Raw genomic sequence first — 21,173 nt, forward strand, 5'->3', positions numbered from 1 at the left:
CATAAGTACTAAGTACGGCCATGAAAGCGGCAGCCACATTCCAGAGAGAGCGGACTATGATTGTTTGTCTTAGCCATCGCAGCCAAGTATGATTGTGGGTCAGGGTGCCTCACAACACGATTGTGCAAGAACACCACTCTAGTTCGTAACTTCCCTTGAAGGTCAACATCAGCTGAAGATAACGGAAATTAAAGAGCTATTCTCGTGATACTGTCGTGCATTTCCTTCAACTACAGCCTTTCTGCTGACTGAGGGCTTTCGTTTATAGTCTGCCACGTCTCATTTCATTCTGTTTTCACCACATTGTCCGTCCTAAAACATTAAGTCCCACTTCTCATACAAAAATATTCCTTCACGCGCCCAGAAAAATCAAAGGATTATGAAAAAGAAGATGGGATGAAGAGCAAACAAAAACCCCAGGGCACAATCCTCCAGTACAAAACACAGCTGTGCTCAGAGGCCTTTTCATGTGTGAATGCATCCTTCATGCAAATAAATGTGTGGTCACTGAAAATGAGAAGGGACACGGAGGGTGGTGCATGAGCCAAGAGAAATCTGCAGCGTATGCGCTGACGTTTTTCCTCTTATCCAAAGCTGTCTGCACGAGACAGCACGAGTTCAGCTTGTGCAATACAGCAGCTGCAGCCACAGCAAGTATCGGCCCCCAGTGAGATGCGCTGCTCAGGCTGCACTTGCATGAAATCTGGGATTCACCCTGTTAGCTGATGAGCTTTAGGCTTTTTAATGCTTCACTTTGTTTCAGAAACATACTGGCTCTAATCTTTCTTTACCATCAGTTAGTCCTTCTGAATTTCCTATTGTGTCCTTACAACGAGGAAGCGAAACAGTGGCTGTTAATTGCCTAATCATAGTTACCCAAAACTAATGTGACAACGGACATAAACCTAGAGTTAACCATAAAATAAAGATGTACTGACACAACAGACCCTTCACAGGGAGTTTGACTGACAGGCGATCTGGCCAAGCATAACGCAGAATCTGCCATTTTCGTCAGACAAATAAACCAGACAGGAGAGTAGTTTATGTATTGACATCTTTGCGCAGTTGAAACAAGATACATTCTGATATTCATTCATGTTTATTTCATGCTATAACTAGTAAAGAGGAAGAAACGAATGGTTCACTTGCTGCTTGAACTGAGGCGCTACAGCGATCTGACACGACACAATAAAGATCCACAAAATGGTATTTGTTGTTTGAATTTCCTAAGAAAAGACTAAATTTGAAAGTGGAGACTTTGTTTGCTACCAAGAGTAACCTGCTCTGTCTTGTCTGTTGGCACCATGTCAGTGTCCTCGTTAATACTCAATGTTTTTTTCACTGCGTGAGAACATAATGTGTTTTTTGTTGTTTAGTGCAGCTCATTACATTTAGATTACCTTTGCCATCATCTAACACTCACAACTGATCTGTAATAATCTAATAATAATGTAATCTTTAGCAGCTATCAAAATGAATATCCATCCACTGTCGTACATTATTCATAAATTCACTGCACTTCATTAATTCACATCATCTTTAGAGTTTTTGTGTATTTTGATAAAATACAATTTAATATGAACTATTTGTACTTATTGGCCATAAAATAATAATAATAAAAAAAAGCAATCTCACAGGAAAACATAACTATTTTACAAGCTCTCGGATTTCATCAGAAATATCTTAAATTGTGTTTTGAAGATGAACAAAGGTCTTAGGAATTTGCCCAGAGATGAGGGTGAGTAATTAATGACAATTTAAATTTGGGGGTGAAATTATTATCGACTAATAATGAATATCCTAAAGTACCAATATCAAAGTTTTCATCTCTGCAACAAACTTTTCAGAAAGCTACATTACATATCTTTTCATGTTTTTGTAATCAGTACAAGACTATCAAATACTGTTGCTGATCAGGCACAATAACAACTGTGCTTTTACAGGATGCTGCAGAACATGCAAAATACTTTTTTCAGTTTTGGCAAAGCCATTAAATGCTCACTGTGGGTGATGTATAGCTACTGAAGACGGATTATTTGTCATTTTTAAAAATATATAATAATCCAAAACATAAATACACAGATCGCACACGTCGCAGCCAGAGATTCAGTGCCGAATTGCAACATACCATCTTGATATGGATCAAACCTGCAGCGTATTCATTACAAGCCAAAAGCCTTACTCTTCAACCACCAGATAGTGGTTAAACACATGTGACTATAACCAAACAGCTTATTAATACATAAAGACACTCGACTGCATGATTCCCACAGTCTGCTGGGGAAAAAATGGAGTGTGGCATATGACAGTTATGTTATGAATGAACCTTTGTGTGCCTGTGTGACATAAACTCACAAGACATAATACCAATCATTACCCTGTATATGAGCACTTTGTTCCCTTTGTTTTATTACCGGACTGGATTCCCTTCTTCCACTATGTCCGTATATTCATTTCCTCCCCACCTGTTGTGCAATAAAACAGGAACAATACAAACTTCCACCACAACTTTACACCTAACAGAGGTCAGTACTGACTCGTCATAACCAGAGGAGCGAGGGGGGCTTGTGGAGGAAATGATAAATAGACAGGAGATCCATATTTAGAATTACACGGAAATGAAAGAAAATTGCACTGAAATGCTTTGACATGTTTTCAGTCATTCTTTCTTTCTTTTTGCCTGAAGGGATACATATGGAAAGCCTATTTTACAGCACGGATGTATCTGAATGTAGACCATCTGAAAGTTGACAGGTTGCTATTAATAGGCTACTTCAGCTTGTTTGAAAATTTGATTTCCATACTGAAAAATAAAACATTAAATGTACTGATAAATACTGTTAGTTGTGCTATGACTCATTAAATAAGATGTAATATCACATACTAGCCATAATTGATAAGAAGACTCACAAGACTATCAAGTCTCATGGTGCCAGAGCAAACGTGTAGCTGCCTGTTCCGGAATTCACCCAAACTCCCTGTAGATTAAACACTGACTGCGGACAGACAGACAGCTCCAAAAGTCAGCTCAGCTTCCCTGGATCTGTCAGGGCACGGGCTAGGAGGTCAAGCCAAAGGAAATTGAAGATTACCTGTTGATTTTGAGAGCGAATGCTCTTCGCTCTGACGCTGGCAGAGTAGCCATGCGAGTGTGATCTCAGTCCACGCAGAGCCGCGGAGAGCAGCGCGGTGCGGGGATGATCTCTGATGGCATCACAAGCCTCATCTTCGCGGTATCAGTGGCTTTGCTGGGCGGAAACTTCCGCATTTCAACTTCAACCCAAACAGAGTGGATTTAAACGAGAGAGGGAGAGAGAGAGAGAGAGAGAGAGAGAGAGAGAGAGAGAGAGAGAGAGAGAGAGGCTAAACGATGTTGTGAAGGTTAAGGGTGGGTTTACTTAAAACTAATGGGTGACGTCGACAGCAGTACATTATAAACAAAAATACTGGTTTACGTTAGGATGTGAAAAAATAACAAGACTGTATATCTTTTTATCGACTAAATATGTTTGATAAAATATGATTGCAAATTTGTTTATGTTGTTATTGTGGTATCTGGTGGATAAGCTGGTTTTTACACTTGGTCAAGTTGCTGAATGAAATGAAATCTAGTCAGAGATGTGAAACAGGACAGCTGCGACCCCTGTCGGCCATGAACTGCATTCAAACAATACTATTTTAGCATTATTTATTATGCATTGTTACAGCATTTTTTTTTAATGATTTATTAATATCTTCAAGTCATTTTTATACGTTATATTTTCATTTTAAGAGCTGTATTTAATTAATGTTAATATTGTGCTTTTGTCTGTTTTAATTATTTTTTAATACTTCTGTTTAGTCAAAATGTACCAAAATATAAAATGTATAAAAGTAAATTATGTTTCTATAAATTAACGTTATATTTTCTATATATTAAAGAAAAATACTGCGTGTTCTTAGTTATATAAAGTGCATATATGTGTTCTAGTCTATTTAAATCAGGGGCATATTTTTATTACTGTCACCATATTAAGCTCTATGCTTTCTTTTATTTATTTATTTTTATCATAAGTGAAATGCTAAACACAGCAGGTATAAACACCATTCACATCATGCAGGTATCCTTCGTTTCATTTTTAACTAGGAACTGTAGTTCAATCCAATGCGCAGCTCGGACCGTGATTACATACACACCAGCACATCGCTCAATTAAGTGTTGCTCTTTTATTACAAACTGGACGACAGAACTCACTCTGCAGGTTATGTATTAAAACAGTACTTCATCTAAGAGCTCGTATTTCGCAAAGAGTAAGTGGTGTTTTATTCGTGTTTATTCGCTTCTACTGTGTTAATGCATGGCGCTTGTAGACAGTAGTAGTGCCAAACCGGACTGTATTGACAGCCATTGACAGCACATGTGTGTGGCTCACATTAACAGCTCATATCTATCAAACACGGTGAAATATAATATATGCTAGATTTATGTTCGAGCTCCTCTGAATGAGATGCCCTTCGCTGACTAATCACTAAAAAAATGAATATCCTGTCTCATCTTGCCATTGCCATATGTAAATAAACCACTCTGAATTCCTGTTTGTGTGTTTATAAACTCTCATCAGTTCAGGAGATCTCAGTAATGGAGGAAGAGGATGAATGTCCAGAGTTAGTTCCCATCAAGGAGAAGCAAACCGGACCCACAGTTCAGATACCAGTCACCATCATCACCGGATACTTGGGTCAGCATAGAAAGAAACATTAAATATTTGCTTTTATAAATATGATTCATGTAGACCATGAATCATATTTATGAGAGCTAGATGAATAAAACAACATATGCTCTATTATGCAATAATGCAAAAATGTGTTACTGTATACCCAGTAGGTTCACTTTATTTCTCTCTTTTCCAAATACAGGTGCTGGAAAGACAACACTTTTGAACTACATCTTAACAGAGCAGCATAATAAACGAATAGCTGTCATTCTTAACGAATTTGGTGAAGGTAAGTTTAAAATGAGTAAGCAAATAATCATAGAGACCCCTAGTCTAGTTTTTATTCCTAGATGCCTTTGTTCTATGCCAGTCCCTGAGGATTTCTCGCTGTTATGACCAGGAGAGGGCAGCAAAGCATTCCCAGTTTTTCTTAATCACTGCAATATACTAGAAACTTATTGTTTATGGAATACTTGCATTTGTTCTCTTTAACATGCTTATCTCTTCTGATGACTCATAATTATAGCATTAAAATTTTTCAGTATTGTTTTAGTAATTCGGATCATATTCATGAACATTTTGATGTGCAGTGCATAGGGCATTGTAACACTGTGCTACTGCTGAGAGGTTGAACCTGTGCTGTGTTGTTCTGCAGGCAGTGCTCTGGAGAAGTCTTTAGCTGTCAGTCAGGCAGGAGAGCTGTATGAGGAGTGGCTGGAGCTGAGGAACGGCTGCCTGTGCTGCTCGGTCAAGTACGGTTGTTCAAGCTACTCAATAATAGGACACAACTATAAAGTATATGAATGTGTGTTGAAGTATAAAGAATAAACACAGTTCCATCTGGACTACAGAACTATTTTTGGACTTTTTAAGATGGTTTAAATGGAAACCCATTATTTCTGGTTGCTGGTACATTCCAGTGATTTAATAACTGTTGTTCTGGTTTTATTTATTTAATTGTTTCTAATTATTGATTATTTATATGGCATTTAAAAAAACAACTACTGTTGCGTGATGAATAATTAACACATGCACCACCGTTCAAAAAATGTAAACGAAATTCATACTTTTATTCAGCAAGGAAACATTGAATTGATAATACTGAATAATGATAATTCATTTGGGGACTTTTTAATGTTACAAAAAGATTTATATTTCAAATAAATGTTGTTAACTTGTTTTTATCAAAGAATCCTGAAAAAAAAAAAAGATTTTAATTTTAATTTTAAGAAAATATTAAGCAGAACGACAAGACTTAATAATAATAGGAAATATTTCTTTAGCATTAAATCAGCATATTAAAATAATTTCTGAAGGATCATATGACACTGGAGACTGGAATAATGCTACTGAAAATTCAGCTTTGGCATCACAGAAATAAATTGCAGTTTTAAAATGTATTCATAAAGCAGACCACTATTTTAAATTGTAGCAGTATTTCACAATGTTGTTGTTTTACTATATTTTTGATCAAGTAAATGCAGACTTAAGATGAGCATAAGATACTTCTTGCCAGTCCCAAACTAGTGTGTACTTGCGCATATTGAATTGTGTCAAATAATTGTCCCCCATTTCTTTTACAGAGACAATGGTTTAAAAGCTATTGAAAATCTAATGGAGAAGAAAGGAAAGTTTGACTACATCCTTCTAGAGACGACTGGATTGGCAGATCCAGGTACTGTATTTCATCTTCAACAACAGATACATTTTCGTAACCTGACAAATCTATTATCATTGGCCATCTTTCTCAAATGCTGTGTTCTGAGAGGTCTAAAAACATGTACTTCCATGTTTACACAGAGCCTTAGATTAGGCTATGTTTATTGGCTTAGATTGAATTGTGAAGCATTCCTTACTGGTAGCTGTCCACCTTGCTATAGTCCGCATTTGCATTTAGCTGCTTTAGGAATAGTTCACAGAAAAGATTTGAAGAGAATTTACTCAAGCCTGGGCCATCCTAGATGTTGAAGTGTTTGATGCTTCATTATAATACACTTGTGTAGCATTGCATCTCTTGCTCTCCAGTGTATTCTCTGCAGTGAATGGGTGCCACCCTTTAGAATAAGAGTAAGAATATGGTAATTCAACATTTCTCCAAATCTGTTCCACTGAAGAAACAAACTCATCCTCATGTTTGATCTTTTCCATTAATGTAACTTCAGATTAAGGGATTTTTTTTTACACTGCAGACAGTTTAGACATCTTTAGCCCCTTTCACACTGCGATTCCAGCAAATACACGGGTAATGTGTCCCTGCAATTGTTCCCGGGTCGCTAGATTTTTGCACTTTCACACTGCCAGTGATTACCCGGAATATGTGCGTGCTTTCACACACAACCCGTAAAGGTCCCGTAATGACACGTGATATCAGGGCATGATGTGTAATGTACGAGTCGAAAACGCTAGGCACCTTATACTTTAGCTGGTGAACAATCTCAGCTTCAGCGTGGATAGTGAGGAACTAACGGATCTCTGCTTCATTACAGTTTGCACATATTTGTTTCGTTGCGAACGTTGATCTGCCTTCAAAACAGCCGGTAAAAGAACTACGACACGCCATTAGTTCTGGCTTTTGTTCACACAGAGCTCGTTCCAGGACTGAACCTGGCAATGTTACTAGGTCCATGAATCAGTCCCGGGATGTGTTTGCTTTCACACAGAAAGCGACCCGGCAATGTTCTGGCAATTTTCTGGGTCCGACGTACAGTGTGAAAGGGGGAATTTGTAAAGAATAGTTTTTCCCCCTACATAGCAAAAAGCAATTAGAGATCAGTGGAAAAGCTGGAAGGGTCAGCAGGATCTCTTCAGCCAGTCTGTGTGCGTGAGTGACTGGTGTCAAAGGCCAGTGCCGTGCAGGACCCTCAGACACAAGCCTCTCTTGAATGTCATTGGCTGAGACAGGCCTGTCACTCCTAAGGGCCTCAGGGGGATAAGCCCCTCCCCTTCTTCAGAAGATGCTTGTGGGCTGAATAGGTTATGTATCTGATGTCTTGCGAGAACATTGCCTTCATTACACTTCTGTCAAATATTTATCTTGCTTTCTTATTCTACCCTGACAGTTTGACAAAATACCATTATTTGAACAAGATGGCCTCAAATTGTAACACGAAACTGTGAAATAACTTTTACAAGAAAAGTTGGGAAGCATGGAAACAAACAAAATGTACCTTATAACTGAAAAATTCTAAGCCACCCATAAAATGTAGTTATGCATTTTAAAAAGCATATCTACACCCACAACCCATTTAACCAGTTTTACCAGAGTTTGAGGCAAAAAGTGTCTAGTAACCTAATAAGCACTGCAAAACCTTATAAAATGCTACAGTGAGGTAGAAACAATTTAATTTATATTTAAATATATATTTTTTTATTTAATTGGTAATTAAGTTTCCATTTGTATATTTACAGTAAAATGATAAATAATTATAATTTATTTTTTATATGTGATTTTGTACCAACGATTTATACACTTTTTCCAAACCAGGAGCTGTTGCTTCCATGTTTTGGGTTGATGCAGAATTAGGAAGTGATGTCTATCTGGACGGTAAGAACCTAAACTAATAAATGCTGCCAAAAAATGAAGTTTTGAGAGTTTACTTGTTAATATAATGCAGTGTCCTCATCTCCTACATAGGTATTGTCACAGTTATAGATGCTAAATATGGGATGCAGGTAAGTTGTTGCTCCATTCTGTCAAAACCAAAGACTAAATAACTTATGGAAACTAATATAGTTTTTTTTTTTTTTTTTTTTTTTTTTTTTTTAGTATAGGAATTGAATTGATGTCAAAAAAACAAATAGGAACTGTAAATAATAATGTTATACTGTAAATTATGTATAAATATGAAAACAGTTTCATAAATCATATTTTATGAACAATTTAGCCATTAAAAAAATTATTATTGTTCTATAATGTTTTTATATGAAATGTAAAAGATTATGAAAAATAAACACATCAACAATCCTTATAAACATAATACATTATAAAACGTTTAATAGAAAGATAACTTGATATTAAAATGTTTTTAGATAGATAGATAGATAGATATAGAGATATAGATAATGTTTAAATACCCACTGTTATTTATATAGATAGATAGATAGATAGATATGTATATAATTCTTTACATGGAAAAAAGAGTTGGGTCCATGTTATTGATGACATTACATTTTACTTTACAGAAATTTTATTTAACATTAGTTTTTAAGTATTGTGTTCTACTGAAGTACCCCCTCCCCTGCTTTTCCTCTTCACACGTCAGGCTGGGAGTGGGACAGTGGTACTGACACCTGGATAATAGGCTGCAATTTAGTGGTGTCAGTCTTGGCAAGTCAGTCTTTTTATTGCAGAGGTGGCACCTCTCGGCACCGTGGCCCTCTGGGATCTGTGAGCTCCTGTTGATGTGAAGACGGGGAGGGCTTGATAGAAACTGAAGAAATAATGGATATCAAGGCAAATCACTCTAATGGGCCTGTCACCCTTTGTCCTGCTCTTGTCACCAGATATATTTATCCATACAAGAGATACTTGGGGTGGTGGGGGGGGTTTGACTTGCACAGACATGCCCATCAGGTGCCCTCATGTGCCTTGATCTCTGCCAGCTGGTTTGAAACTTGTCTCACTCCCAGAGCTCAATGTTATTACATGCTGAACACAGACAATGAGACATCGTCCCGGTCAGCAGAGATGACTGGCAGCACACACGAGAAAACAAATGGGATTGTTTTCAATAAGCAAACTGTTCAGAAGTTGTAATATCCTGGAAATTGGATTTCTTTCAGCTAGTTTGCATCTTATAATGGCAAAGTTGTCAGTTTGCTCATCTGCACTGATGTTAAAGATGTGTTTTCAGGAAGGAAGCTGGACGGAACAGAAGTGCAGAAGTATACAGGAGCTAATGAGACATGAAATGTTCCTATCATTCTATTAGATCTTAGAAATGATAAAGTCCAGACTCTAAATTCTGGTTTGATGAGCCACATTCAAAGCTGCCAAAACATAGCTAATATACACATGCCTGTGACTAAATATCAATTGATGTATTTTTTTGCAACTATAAACAGCTTACTCTTAGTCTAATAAATAATTTTTACCTGTATTGTCTGAAGAATTATTTGTTCTGATAAATATTACTGCACTTTGGCAAATTGACATAGCAAATATTATTACATTGTAAAAGCAATAAACCACTCAGTGCCACAAAGTGCTTTGTCCATTGTGTTTATCATGAAAAATATGCCAATAATTATCTTTTTTTTTTCTATTAAAATGAAATACTATTTACCCTAAATAACTTTTAAATAAAACACTGAAAAATGATAACCAATGTATTTGTAACATAAAAATTCCACACTATTTAAATTAAAATGTTTACATGGTAGAAGTAAATTTAGATATCACAGCATTTTTTGTTATAATGTACACTGAAAAATGTATCCAAGAACCGATATGGAGATATGCTATGCATCCTGAAATGTAGTAAAAATAAAATGTAAATCCTAATTTTTATTTTTTTAAAGATTTGTTTTAATAGATGTTTTGTATGTGTTATGTAATCATTATTTCCTATGTGTCTCTTAGCATCTAACAGAAGAGAAGCCAGAGGGTCTTATCAATGAAGCTGCAAGGTAAAATCTTATTTGATCCATTAATATAGAAATCTGGTGTTAAAAGTACAAGAAAAGAAGTTACAATCTTCATCATTATCAAGATGTACTACAAGAATCAAAAAGGTCAAGTCGTCCAGTGACCACGATTTTTATGAGCACCTCTTGTGTGGTCTTTTAAAATTCTATATATGACTGTTATTGCTATTAAAGATGACAGCTGGCTCTAATGTTTGTGCACAAGCATATCTGATTCCAGCCCAGCTCCTTCCACCTCACCTGCTGCGGTCGGGGTGTTTTTGTTGGGGTTCGGAGGCATGTTGAAATGCTCACAAGTGTCCGAAGTCATAAAAACCACTTCTGCTCTCTGTTTATGTTTTCCTACCACGCAAAATGGTGGCGCCTTTTGAGTTAGCCACAAACCATGCCACCCACACACGACCCGACAACAGGCAGGGGGAAGGATGAAACACAACAGAGTGTTTACACACTTACTCACACACACACACACACACATACATTTAATTACAAAGGGAGAGTGAAACATCGAACACTGAGCAGTAAAGAAAGTGACAAAAGAGCGAGAGAATGGGATGAGTTGTTCTCGTACTGTATTGTTCTATTGATGTATTGTACGACTGTAATCACACATACTTGCGTACAGCAGCTGTAGATGCACAGAGAGGGGCTTTGCTTTTTATGACGAATAATCCGTATGCGACCGTCTGAGGTGTCGCCAGCCTTTGTTGCATACACAGCTAGGGAAGATGGGAAGCAGTTATCAGGTGAATGTGAATTGTACTGAATTCTGCTCTCTGTTTTTAGGCAGATAGCTCTTGCTGATCTGACCATCATCAATAAAACTGATCTAGTGGATGACAGTGAGCTGGTGGTGCTCAGAGATACAGTGAGGTGAGAACCACACACCTTTTATTCCATTGAACTCTAAAAAAAAATGGATGTTCTTTCTAAAATTAGCTTAAAAATGTAAAATAAATGTACAAATGATTTGTGTGAAATCTATTTATTGATTTCTTAATTATTTTGTTGTGTCTTGGCCCATAACCGGGAGTCAGTTGCATAAAAGGTTTAGACTAGTCTAGTCAGATTATTTCTTCTTTGAGACTGTTTTTTTTTTTTTTTAATCCAATTACATAAAAATGTAGATTATTCTAAATTGAATCCAGTCTGATAACCCTTTGGTTAGCTGCTAGCTGGTCAGACCAGTTCTTAAGAAAACTGCTTAAGTTTATGCAACTGGCCCCAGTACATTTCTTATTTAAGGTCTTAACAATTTTGTTTAAATAAATTACAAATAAAACAACAAAAACTCTAATTGACAGTTTAAAATGCTTCAGTGAATGTAGACATTTCAACATTATAATGTCTAAGATGAACAATGGATATTCATTTGCTAAAAGTTCAATTCAAGATTATTTGTATAGGGCTTTTCACTTTTCACAAATCATTGCAAAGCAACTTTACAGATAATGAAGAATCTACAATATATTTAGTAGTAGCTTTTATCAGTGGTGACTGTCAGTTTATGCACATGTGACAGAAATGTACAGAAAAATCAATTAAAGACGTAATCAAAAAGAAATAAAATACATTTAATGCATTTAACTGTTAAGGAATGTTAATAGCAGTAAAAGTATATTACCAATGTAGTGGGAATCACTAGTTGTATGTTATTCAGTGGATGCTGGTGTCTGTCTCAAACATGTCAGAAATGTCTTGTGGTGAAGACACTAACATTTATATTCATTATAAATGGTGCTTGCTTGAGCATATCGCTCATACGTGGGGTTAATTATTTGAACCTCTAATGCAAAGAATTAAAACTTTTGTTGTGTATTATCACATAAGCAGTTTTCTTATGCTTTCTGGAAAAAAAAATGTTTACAGCGGTACCTGAGTTATATCTAGGTACTAGAATATCATAGCAGGCAGAACTTGGAGTACCCTGTTGAGCACATAGCAACACATTAAAAACCATTCAGTAAACCTTGGCAACCTCAGAGCAATGTCCAACCAACCATCACACTCTAGTATTGTAATAAAGACCTTGCACTTTTTCATTCACTAGAAGTCTAGTTATAATGGTCATTGGATAATGTCTTTGAGTTGGTTTTACAGTATGTGCTCTTTTCCTCTTCTTCATAGATCAATAAATGGGCTTGTGAAGATTTTGGAGACACAAAAATCCAGGTGATTTTGCAATGCAAATGCAAAACATGTACTTTGTGGTCTACATTACAAATTGTTTGCATATTCTACCATATTTTTAAGCTCTTTCCACACTATTTATCTTCTATAATCTATAAATAACATCAAAGACAGACGTGTTGAGTATTTATATACACATACAAATTAAGAGTACTTTCCTTGCTTTTAGGGTTGACCTGTCTCAAGTGTTAGATTTACATTCATTTGATATCAACGATGGTGTAAGGTAAGTGCTTTTGAAGAATACTTGCAAGAATTACACTACTTGCTTCTTACTGAATTATAGTAGCGATTCTGTTCTCCAGTATTTTTCCAGAGGATTTTGTGTGTCCGATGAGGATCAAACACTCCATTAGCTCATGCTAATGTCGATGACTTGACACAAAACCAAAAAATGAAACGCCCTTTTAAAGAGTAATTACAGTGAGACAGAGTAAATGTGAAAAGCTCAGCCCAGCTGCGGAGGATTATAGCAGTGTCTGCAGTAAAGGAACAGAAGCACTTCCACACAGAACGTCTTTCAGCCCCGACTCTGGCCCATTTGCCCCCCTGAGCACAGGCTGCTTGTCTGGGATGACCCCCCTCTGGTCTGCTGTGTGGTACTCACAGTCCGACGAATAATCCACAGAGCTGTGTTTGCCCTCCCCGAGGGGTCAGAGCCCGCTCAAACGCTTTCTTCTTCTTTCTTTCTGTATTAAGCTCAATCTTACGGTTACTAAACCCCAGAGCTCCTCTGCATCACACCAGCACCAGGATTAGGGGCCGTCAGGGTAGTCAAACCCTTTGAAAGGTTTTAGCTAAGACTGTACATCTGTCTGATACATTTGGGTTTGTAAAAGGATGTTGTTTGACATCAATCAATGTGCTTGTTTCACATTTAAATGTCTTGAAATCTTGCGTTCCACAGGTTAGCTGAAAAGCTGCAGCTGGTGAAAACAAGCCAACCACATCTAGACAAGGTGAAGATGACTCTTTTTTTTTATATTTTGAATCGATGTATTGAATGTTTTTTTTTTTTTTACTTCTGAGATTTAAAAAAAAGGCCCAGCTTCTCTTCCCTGAAGGTTCCTCTCAGGGTTTGTTCGAACCACAAGGTTCAGTAAATGTTAAATGTTGTCAAGTTCCTTCTATCCTTGACGCAAACTCTCCATAGGAGCTATTATCAGTACATGGGTCACTTTCCCGCATCCATCGCCTGTTCCACCCTCCCCCTTCAGAGTCAAGCCTCACTGCTCTTTTCATGTAAATGAGAGCCGTTTTCTCTTGTTATTCCAAAGGAAAAAAGGAAGTGTGTAACTTTTAACACAGACAAACAATGGTTTAAATATCAGTAAAGGGCCCATGTAACGCCCCAGAGAAGTACAGCAGGATGGGTGCTGAAGTAGTACAAGTGTTTAACAGCGAGGGGAAATTCATTCAAGTGTCGTACTGAAACCTTTAAAGATATAAAGGTATTATTAGAAATGTTTTGTGTACAGTACAAACAGAAATGAGTCAAATCCCATGCATTAAATTGATCAAAAGTGTCAGTAAAAACATTTATAATGTTACAAAAAGAATATATATTTTTCAAAGAATACTCTAAATCAACATATGAGAATGATTTCTGAAGGATCATGCGATATTGAAGACTGGAATAATGGCTACTGAAAATTCAGCTTTGCATAGGACTAATTTAGATGAAATAAATATAATAAATCAGTTATTTTTAATTGCAATATTATTTAACATTATTGCTTTTTTATGGAATTTTGAACAAATGAATGCAGCCTTGGTGGGCATTAGAGACTTGCTTGCTTTTCTTGCTTTTGAAAGCTAATGTACATTTGTAATGTGACTTGACCTGTTTGGAGACATTTGAGATGCTCCCTTTATTTGTGTTCATTGACGATTATTTAATGTTTGGGCTATGCATTTGTTTTATTTCAGAGTATGCTGACTATAACATTTGAAGTTCCGGGCAGTGTGTCAGAGGACCTATTAAATATATTCGTTCAGGTACAGATAGCTTAAGGAAGCATGTGAATAAAAGATTTCTTCCCAGTACAACATCTTTACAAAAATATAAAATGTTGAAAATGTAAAAAAAAATGTGTAGGATCTCCTATGGGAAAAGACATTTAAGAACAAAGCTGGCTTGCCAATGGCAGTTATCCGGTTAAAGGTGAGGATACAGTCGTCCATATATTCGTTCTCCATACTGTATGTTATGTCAGCCACCGATAATCATGACTTCTGTGAGGTTATATTGCCTTTAACCGTATATCCTGTGTGTTGTGGCAGGGGATCCTCTCCATCCAGCAGAAACAAAAGAAGGTGATGTTGCAGGGTGTCCATGAGCTTTATGAGCTGGATGAGACTCCAGAGTCCTGGGCAGATCATGAGCCAAGAAGCAACCGACTCGTCTTCATTGGTAAGATCAAATATTGCAGATTTTTTTTAACATACAATACCTATTACTCTTTGTCAAATGCCAAATTGCATTTATTAAATCCATTTAAAAAAAATTTCGTAAATAATTTTCCATTCACTGTCTTCTCACTTCAGGTCGGAACCTTGATGGTGAGATTCTGAAGAAAGAGTTTATTTCAGCCATGTCAAATAAAGTCTGACACCAACAATCTCCTCTCATAAGACATTTGTGAAATCACTGGAAAAAACAGCTGTTTCTGTTTGCAACCCACGGTTTTTAAAAGAGTTTGTACCTGGGTTGCAAATCCTGCAACAGCTTTAGGTGCTTATCATGCTCCATAATGTTTTGAATAGAAAAAGTGTTCATATCTGACACTTGTTTCTCCTAAACTTGTAGAACTTTGTACTAAAAATCCTTTAATCATCTGTACACCACATTTCAAACCAGTAAAACTATTAACTGAAATGTCTTAAAATGTCATTTATTTTACGTTTCCGGTTTCTCCAAATATGGATCTGGAAATGCATATCTATATAAAGACCTATAGTCTTTATTTTAAAAGTATATCGTTATTTAAACAATTCAGTTGGGTGATCAATTGCTTATCATTTTACATGGACTTTTCACAGTGTAAAGTGTAAAATAGCAGTAACCAGTGAAATAAATGTAGTCTTGAGTTACTCGGCTTAAATTTTGTGTCTTTTTTTCAATGTGAGAACCATTATTATAAGCAGAGGTGGGTAGAGTACCCAAAAACTTTACTCAAGTAAAAGTAAAAGTAATTCTAGAAATATTTACTCAAGTAAAAGTAAAAGTACTAGTCTTGAATAGTTACTTGAGTAAGAGTAAAAGAGTATCGGATAAAAAATCTACTCAAGTAGTTAGTTACTAGTTACTTTGGGTCATATATACGGAGCCTTTTTTTATATAGATATATAGACAAAAAATGTAAGTAATGTATGTGTGTGTGTATAAATGTATATATTTCATCAGCCTTTAATCCAATTTATGTAATTTATTATAAAACCCTGTCTGTTTAAGTAACAAATATAGGTATCATGCCATAACATATTTTTAATACGACTGACTTTATTTTAAATGTGAATTTAACATTGAAAGTTAATGTGATATAAATATTGCTACTAATCTTTCATTGTTCAGAAAGAGAGCAAATAACATTTACATTAAACATAATTTTCACTGACAGTCTAGATTTAATTCACTCTCAGAAACTACCATTAAAATCACTGAAACTGTTAACACTGTGAAATCAATATCTTAATTATAGATTCGTACACACATCTGCACTTTGTTGTTTCTGACGAGAGAATTCGGCAGAAAGAGGTATTCAGTAAGTGAGCGAGTGAAGGAAGCACCGGCATTTCAGCGATGACTCATCGGAACACCTCTGATTGGCCTGATTGCATTCAAAAGCTCAACAGAACCGTGTGTGATTGGTTAATGCGCAGCGCTGTAAAAACGCGTCTGTCTCTGGCTCAGCGCCAGCAAGCGATCACAGATCTGAATTTAGCAGCTGATGATATGACTTGCTGAACGTACTCGCACTGGTGTGATTGTATTAAAATTAATAAAATCTTAATCGGCTATTCTTTGTCTTTTGGAAGCTGCATTCAACCTGTTATAAGCCACACACGTACAACAAACTAATGTCACAGTGGTATCGTGTACTGTAATCGAATGTAGCCCAAGTTATTACCTGTTAAACAGTAGACAGCACACGCGTTCATCTAATAAGGATCTCCACCGCAAGCAAATAATAGCCTTTGCAGATTAGCTTTCAATTCAGTGCAGTTCCATAGCCACGTTTTCAACGCTGCTAATATTCTTAAACGTTACAACTCTGAGTGAACCGCTTCAGAGCTCAGCGCGTGCAGCATGGAACTGAACGACTCAATCAAACTGATTCATGAACCAATTCACTCGTTTGCCGACTGGTTTGATCAAGCCTTTGAACAGAGTTGACTCAAAAGAATGAATCATTCGCGAATGGGCATCGCTCATTGTCCAGAGAAAAGTAGACGGCGCGTTTGGAATAAACTGAAGCATTTATTGCATTAAGATAAAGTAACGAGAGGGGCGTCGCCCACAGTAACGAAGTAAAAGTACAGATTTTTCCCAAAAAATGTACTCAAGTAAGAGTATAAAGTACCCATCTTTAAATATACTCCGAAAAGTATTCGTTACCCCGAAAAATTACTCAAGTAAATGTAACGAAGTAAATGTAACTCGTTACTACCCACCTCTGATTATAAGCACCCACTTAACACGTTTTGTGACAAGGCGATAATTAAGAAAATTGGATGGCAGAGTTGACTTATTCTTGAGTGTCTCTAGTGGAACATAAATTATGATAATTAAGAGCAAAAGATGTTATGAAAGCATACAGTGTGTATGTTCAGTGAAACTAATTTGGAAGTGTCTTCAAAATGCATAAATGTTCACAAATTGCATTAATTTATCACTTCACTAATGTATGTGGTAGGCCTATAAATTACAACAACAATTTTAATTGTAACAATTTTCTTCATATACCGTAAATACATAGTTTTAGAAACCTTAATATTCAGTACAGAACTTTAAGGTGAGTTTAGGTCTTTGGATTTCTTTAAACTGACACATGAATGAGTGCTGTTTAGTTTACACAACTTTCAAGTGCTCGTAAATTTACCTTCATCTGCTTCCACGCCATCCACAGCTGAGGAAGTGGACGGACCTTTTAATTTGCAATTGAGATGACTGTAAAGAGTTTTAACACATATCCGCGCACAAGAAGGTTTGCTTTGAGGGTTGCTGCGTTCATTCATGCCCTCCAATAAAACCCGCTCCTGGACTGTAGGCTGAAGCTGCGCCGTTTCCTTTTTGATTCTGATGCTGATAGGCTCGTTTACCGGCATTATTCTTTCAACGCGGGGAGCCGAGCCATGGCCATTTTCATGGTCACACCACCCGCGGGTATCTTGAGGTGACAAGCCAAACGAAACCCAGGGGGTATCGGGGGAAAATCAGTCTTTTAAACTGCTAGTTAGGCGTGGTGTGAGAATTCCCCATCACACGCCCCAGCTCCCACTGCGCTAACCTGCTTCTGAATTGGAGAGGAATCCTAAAAGACCATCCAAAATATAACGACTTTATTTGTATTGCAAGTGAACTGTGGCTTTTGTAGGAAAAGGTTCAGTGACGTGACGCAAATTTCTACATCTAAAACACTTTAAAAGAACCAAGAAATAAACATGACCTTTTTTTGTGTGTGGTTCAACTATCAGATTAAAAAGCTTGAATTCGTTTACCATTGTATTTTATTGTTATGTTGGCCTAGCCAATTAAAAATCTTCTATATTATATCGGTATTATATCGGTAAAATGGACGTATATATATATATATATATATGTATATATAGGCCTATATATAATTTCACATAACATTTTTTAAGTTTTAAATAAAGTCTGTTAAACTAAATCCAGAAAAACATTTTGTCGTGATCCAAAGCTTAAAAACGAATAAGGTTGCTTCAAGTCAAATAAACTAAAGAAAACGTCACAAATACAGGACTATTATAAAAAGACTATCCTTCATTAATTCTAAAATCTATAGGCTATTGTTTATGTAATTGAAAAAAAAACAGGCCTAGTTTCTCTCTCTTTTTTTTCCAAATATGCATGAAACTTGCACATGCGTTTAAAAATAGATTTAAAATATTAAAGTGCATTTTAAAATGCATTGTATAAATGTAATACTGCAATAATAAAGCTAAAGGCCTTTATAAAAAAGATATATGAAGACGTTATAAAAAACGTTTTATATTTTGCTCATTTGACAGACAAAATAAATACCAATATAAAAATCGTATTGCCAAGTTTGTCTCAATTATGGAAAATGTAGCTCACGTTGGCGTTTAAGCTGTTCCTTAAAAATAATAGTATTAATTATTAAACTTGACTGCTAATGGTAGACTACAAATTTTTTTCGCCATCTCCTTCGTTTGAGAGGCTGTAATTGGGTGTTTAGGTTCGCATCTCATATTCAGATTGTTTAGTTTAAGCAGGTCAAAGCCCCCCACACCTGTCTGACTGTCCTGAACCCCTGCGGTGACACTCCACCCCTATTGGCCGAATGTGTGTGGCCTCTCATAAATAGCCCTAATTTCCTTGAGTCCTGCAAACCGGCCACAAGCTTCACCAGCCAGAAGCCGCGTCCAGCACATTTGGGGTCTCCAACCATGACCCTTTACCATGATTACGAAGAAGTGCAGCGCACCCCTGTCTCTTCTGAAGACGATGAAATCGACATCGTCGGAGGAGACCACAGCGATAGCGACCGAGAGTATTTCCTCATGCCTTGCAGGGACCCCACGGAGGCGGATCACTCAGGGTCCGAGTCTTCAGGAGAGAGCGAGAGCAGCTTCTCCGCCGCGACCGCCCCAAAGCAGACCTCCGCCGTCAAACCTCCCTATTCCTACATCGCCCTGATAACCATGGCGATCCTCCAGAGCCCGATGAAGAAGCTGACCCTCAGCGGCATCTGCGACTTCATCAGCAACAAGTTCCCGTACTACAAGGAGAAATTCCCCGCGTGGCAGAACTCCATCAGACACAACTTGTCACTCAACGACTGCTTCATCAAGATCCCACGAGAGCCTGGAAACCCGGGGAAAGGCAACTACTGGTCCCTGGACCCTGCATCTGAGGACATGTTTGACAACGGCAGCTTTCTTCGCAGAAGGAAAAGATTTAAGAGGCACCAACCCGAGTTCACCAAAGACAACCTGGTGCTTTTCCACCCAACGTTAAGTTATCGAGCATACGGGCGACCTTACTGCGTCTCTGGGCCGGTTCCAGCCCAGGCTAATCCTATTGGATATTTGCCAGTGCCGGATGGCATCATGGTGCCACCTCCATATTTCCAATATCAGACTTTGAAAATTAAGCTCCACGAAGCTCCTGAAATCCAGCAAAGGCCCGAGCACAAGACCCAGAAGTGTTCGTTCAGCATCGACAGCATTATGGCCAGGTCAACGGCGTCTCCTCACAAAAGCTCTCCTCATCATCTCACACCTGAATATAGTTCTGTATTTCCCAGACCGACATCAAGTGTGTTAGCAGTGCCAGCTAGGACTGCTCTGCTGAAGACTGGTCCTTTCACAGAAACTCTGCGGATGGTGTATCCTCACTGTTGAACTCTTGTCTGGAAAACTCACCATGTCATGTTAAATAGTCTTAAGATTTGTCTGTCGTTGCTCTTATATGGTAGTTTAATGTAAATAAATAAATAGTAATATATTTGCTAGTCTAAAATCCTGGAAAGTTGGATGTATTAAAATGCCTGTTTAAATAAACAATTATCGTCAAACCTCAATTGACCTACGTGTTATTCCTGCTCATTTGAGCAATTATCATATCGTGTTTTTTTCTATAAAGTGCTCAGGCTATATTAACGAAAAAAGTGCGTTTGCGCATTTATTTGTCAAAAAGAATAGAAAATAAAGAGACTGTTTATTTTAAGAACGCTTTAATTTGATAAGCTGGAATGTTGAGCAAATACTAGCCTACTTTAAAGTAAAAAAAATATAAATAATTATATATATATATATATATATATATATATATATATATATATATATATATATATATATATATATATATATATATATATATATATATATATATACATGTGTGTGTGTGTGTGTGTGTGTGTGTGTGTGTGTGTGTATAATGTGTATAAAAACAGGTAGGGCACTTTTGATTGACTTTAGATTGCATTCTCGCCATCTCACTAAAAAGTTTTGAAGTTAAAGCTCTTACCAAATGTTTTTACATATCTATTTTATATTGCGTGTTTAATACAACGTTTCAAAACTAGAATGCTGGTAACAGCGTGTTGTATGCAATGCAGAATAGATTCCCATCACTGCATGCAGGACATTTTCTGTTACTTTATGTCCACTAGATGGAGACTAAAGCTCGTGAAATCATTCGCACTCGATGAATTACGCACGTGCTTGCTTTGGTAAATTTGACTGATTTACTTGACTAAGTCAAATAATCCATCTACGGCGAAAAAAAAAATATGGTTTAATTGTTACACTTTTCACTCCATATATACTTTTTTTTTTTCTTTTTTTTTTTGAGGGTAGGTTATTTTTTAAAGTGATTGTGGATAGGCTACATGCCTTAAATCAATAGGCTACTGAAACAACAATCATGTCAAAAGT

At 36.8% G+C, this 21,173-nt stretch overlaps 3 protein-coding genes across 4 annotated transcripts in view; 2 read left to right on the forward strand and 1 right to left on the reverse strand.

The window, feature by feature from the left end:
* The window catches only part of dock8 (dedicator of cytokinesis 8), a 45,188-nt gene extending 41,917 nt beyond the window's left edge, over positions 1 to 3,271 (reverse strand). The window contains exon 1 of the mRNA XM_052562751.1: positions 3,093 to 3,271. Within this exon, the coding sequence (XP_052418711.1) occupies positions 3,093 to 3,145 (53 nt within the window). The 5' untranslated portion in view covers positions 3,146 to 3,271. The remainder of the gene's footprint in view (positions 1 to 3,092) is intronic.
* Positions 3,272 to 4,130: 859 nt separating this feature from the next.
* cbwd (COBW domain containing) lies at positions 4,131 to 15,623 on the forward strand. 2 transcript variants are annotated; one of them, XM_052562752.1, is made up of 16 exons: positions 4,131 to 4,290; positions 4,602 to 4,718; positions 4,897 to 4,983; positions 5,350 to 5,446; positions 6,278 to 6,369; positions 8,179 to 8,238; positions 8,329 to 8,366; positions 10,276 to 10,322; positions 11,127 to 11,213; positions 12,468 to 12,512; positions 12,700 to 12,756; positions 13,438 to 13,489; positions 14,460 to 14,528; positions 14,629 to 14,694; positions 14,814 to 14,943; positions 15,078 to 15,623. In XM_052562752.1, the coding sequence occupies exons 2-16, from the start codon at positions 4,619 to 4,621 to the stop codon at positions 15,140 to 15,142; spliced, it is 1,092 nt and encodes a 363-aa protein (XP_052418712.1). In that variant the 5' UTR covers positions 4,131 to 4,290; positions 4,602 to 4,618; the 3' UTR covers positions 15,143 to 15,623. The 2 variants fall into 2 exon arrangements, with proteins under 2 accessions (XP_052418712.1, XP_052418713.1); XM_052562753.1 differs by having other exon boundaries at positions 4,154 to 4,241.
* A 3,483-nt stretch (positions 15,624 to 19,106) lies between these two features.
* On the forward strand, positions 19,107 to 20,317 carry foxd5 (forkhead box D5). The gene has a single exon (XM_052564144.1). It carries the CDS (start codon positions 19,182 to 19,184, stop codon positions 20,136 to 20,138), a length of 957 nt encoding a protein of 318 aa, XP_052420104.1. The 5' UTR covers positions 19,107 to 19,181; the 3' UTR covers positions 20,139 to 20,317.
* Positions 20,318 to 21,173: the final 856 nt, after the last annotated feature.

Source organism: Carassius gibelio, chromosome B8, assembly GCF_023724105.1.
Source record: "Carassius gibelio isolate Cgi1373 ecotype wild population from Czech Republic chromosome B8, carGib1.2-hapl.c, whole genome shotgun sequence".
Lineage (NCBI taxonomy): Eukaryota > Metazoa > Chordata > Actinopteri > Cypriniformes > Cyprinidae > Carassius > Carassius gibelio.

Excerpts from the sequence above, each read along its gene's own strand:
- foxd5 (XM_052564144.1), top strand. The coding sequence starts at position 19,182 with ATGACCCTTTACCATGATTACGAAGAAGTGCAGCGCACCCCTGTCTCT.
- cbwd (XM_052562752.1), top strand. The coding sequence starts at position 4,619 with ATGGAGGAAGAGGATGAATGTCCAGAGTTAGTTCCCATCAAGGAGAAG. Across the intron at positions 5,447-6,277 it reads TGCCTGTGCTGCTCGGTCAA|AGACAATGGTTTAAAAGCTA; the intron begins GTACGGTTGTTC and ends TTTCTTTTACAG. Across the intron at positions 8,367-10,275 it reads ATGCTAAATATGGGATGCAG|CATCTAACAGAAGAGAAGCC; the intron begins GTAAGTTGTTGC and ends TGTGTCTCTTAG.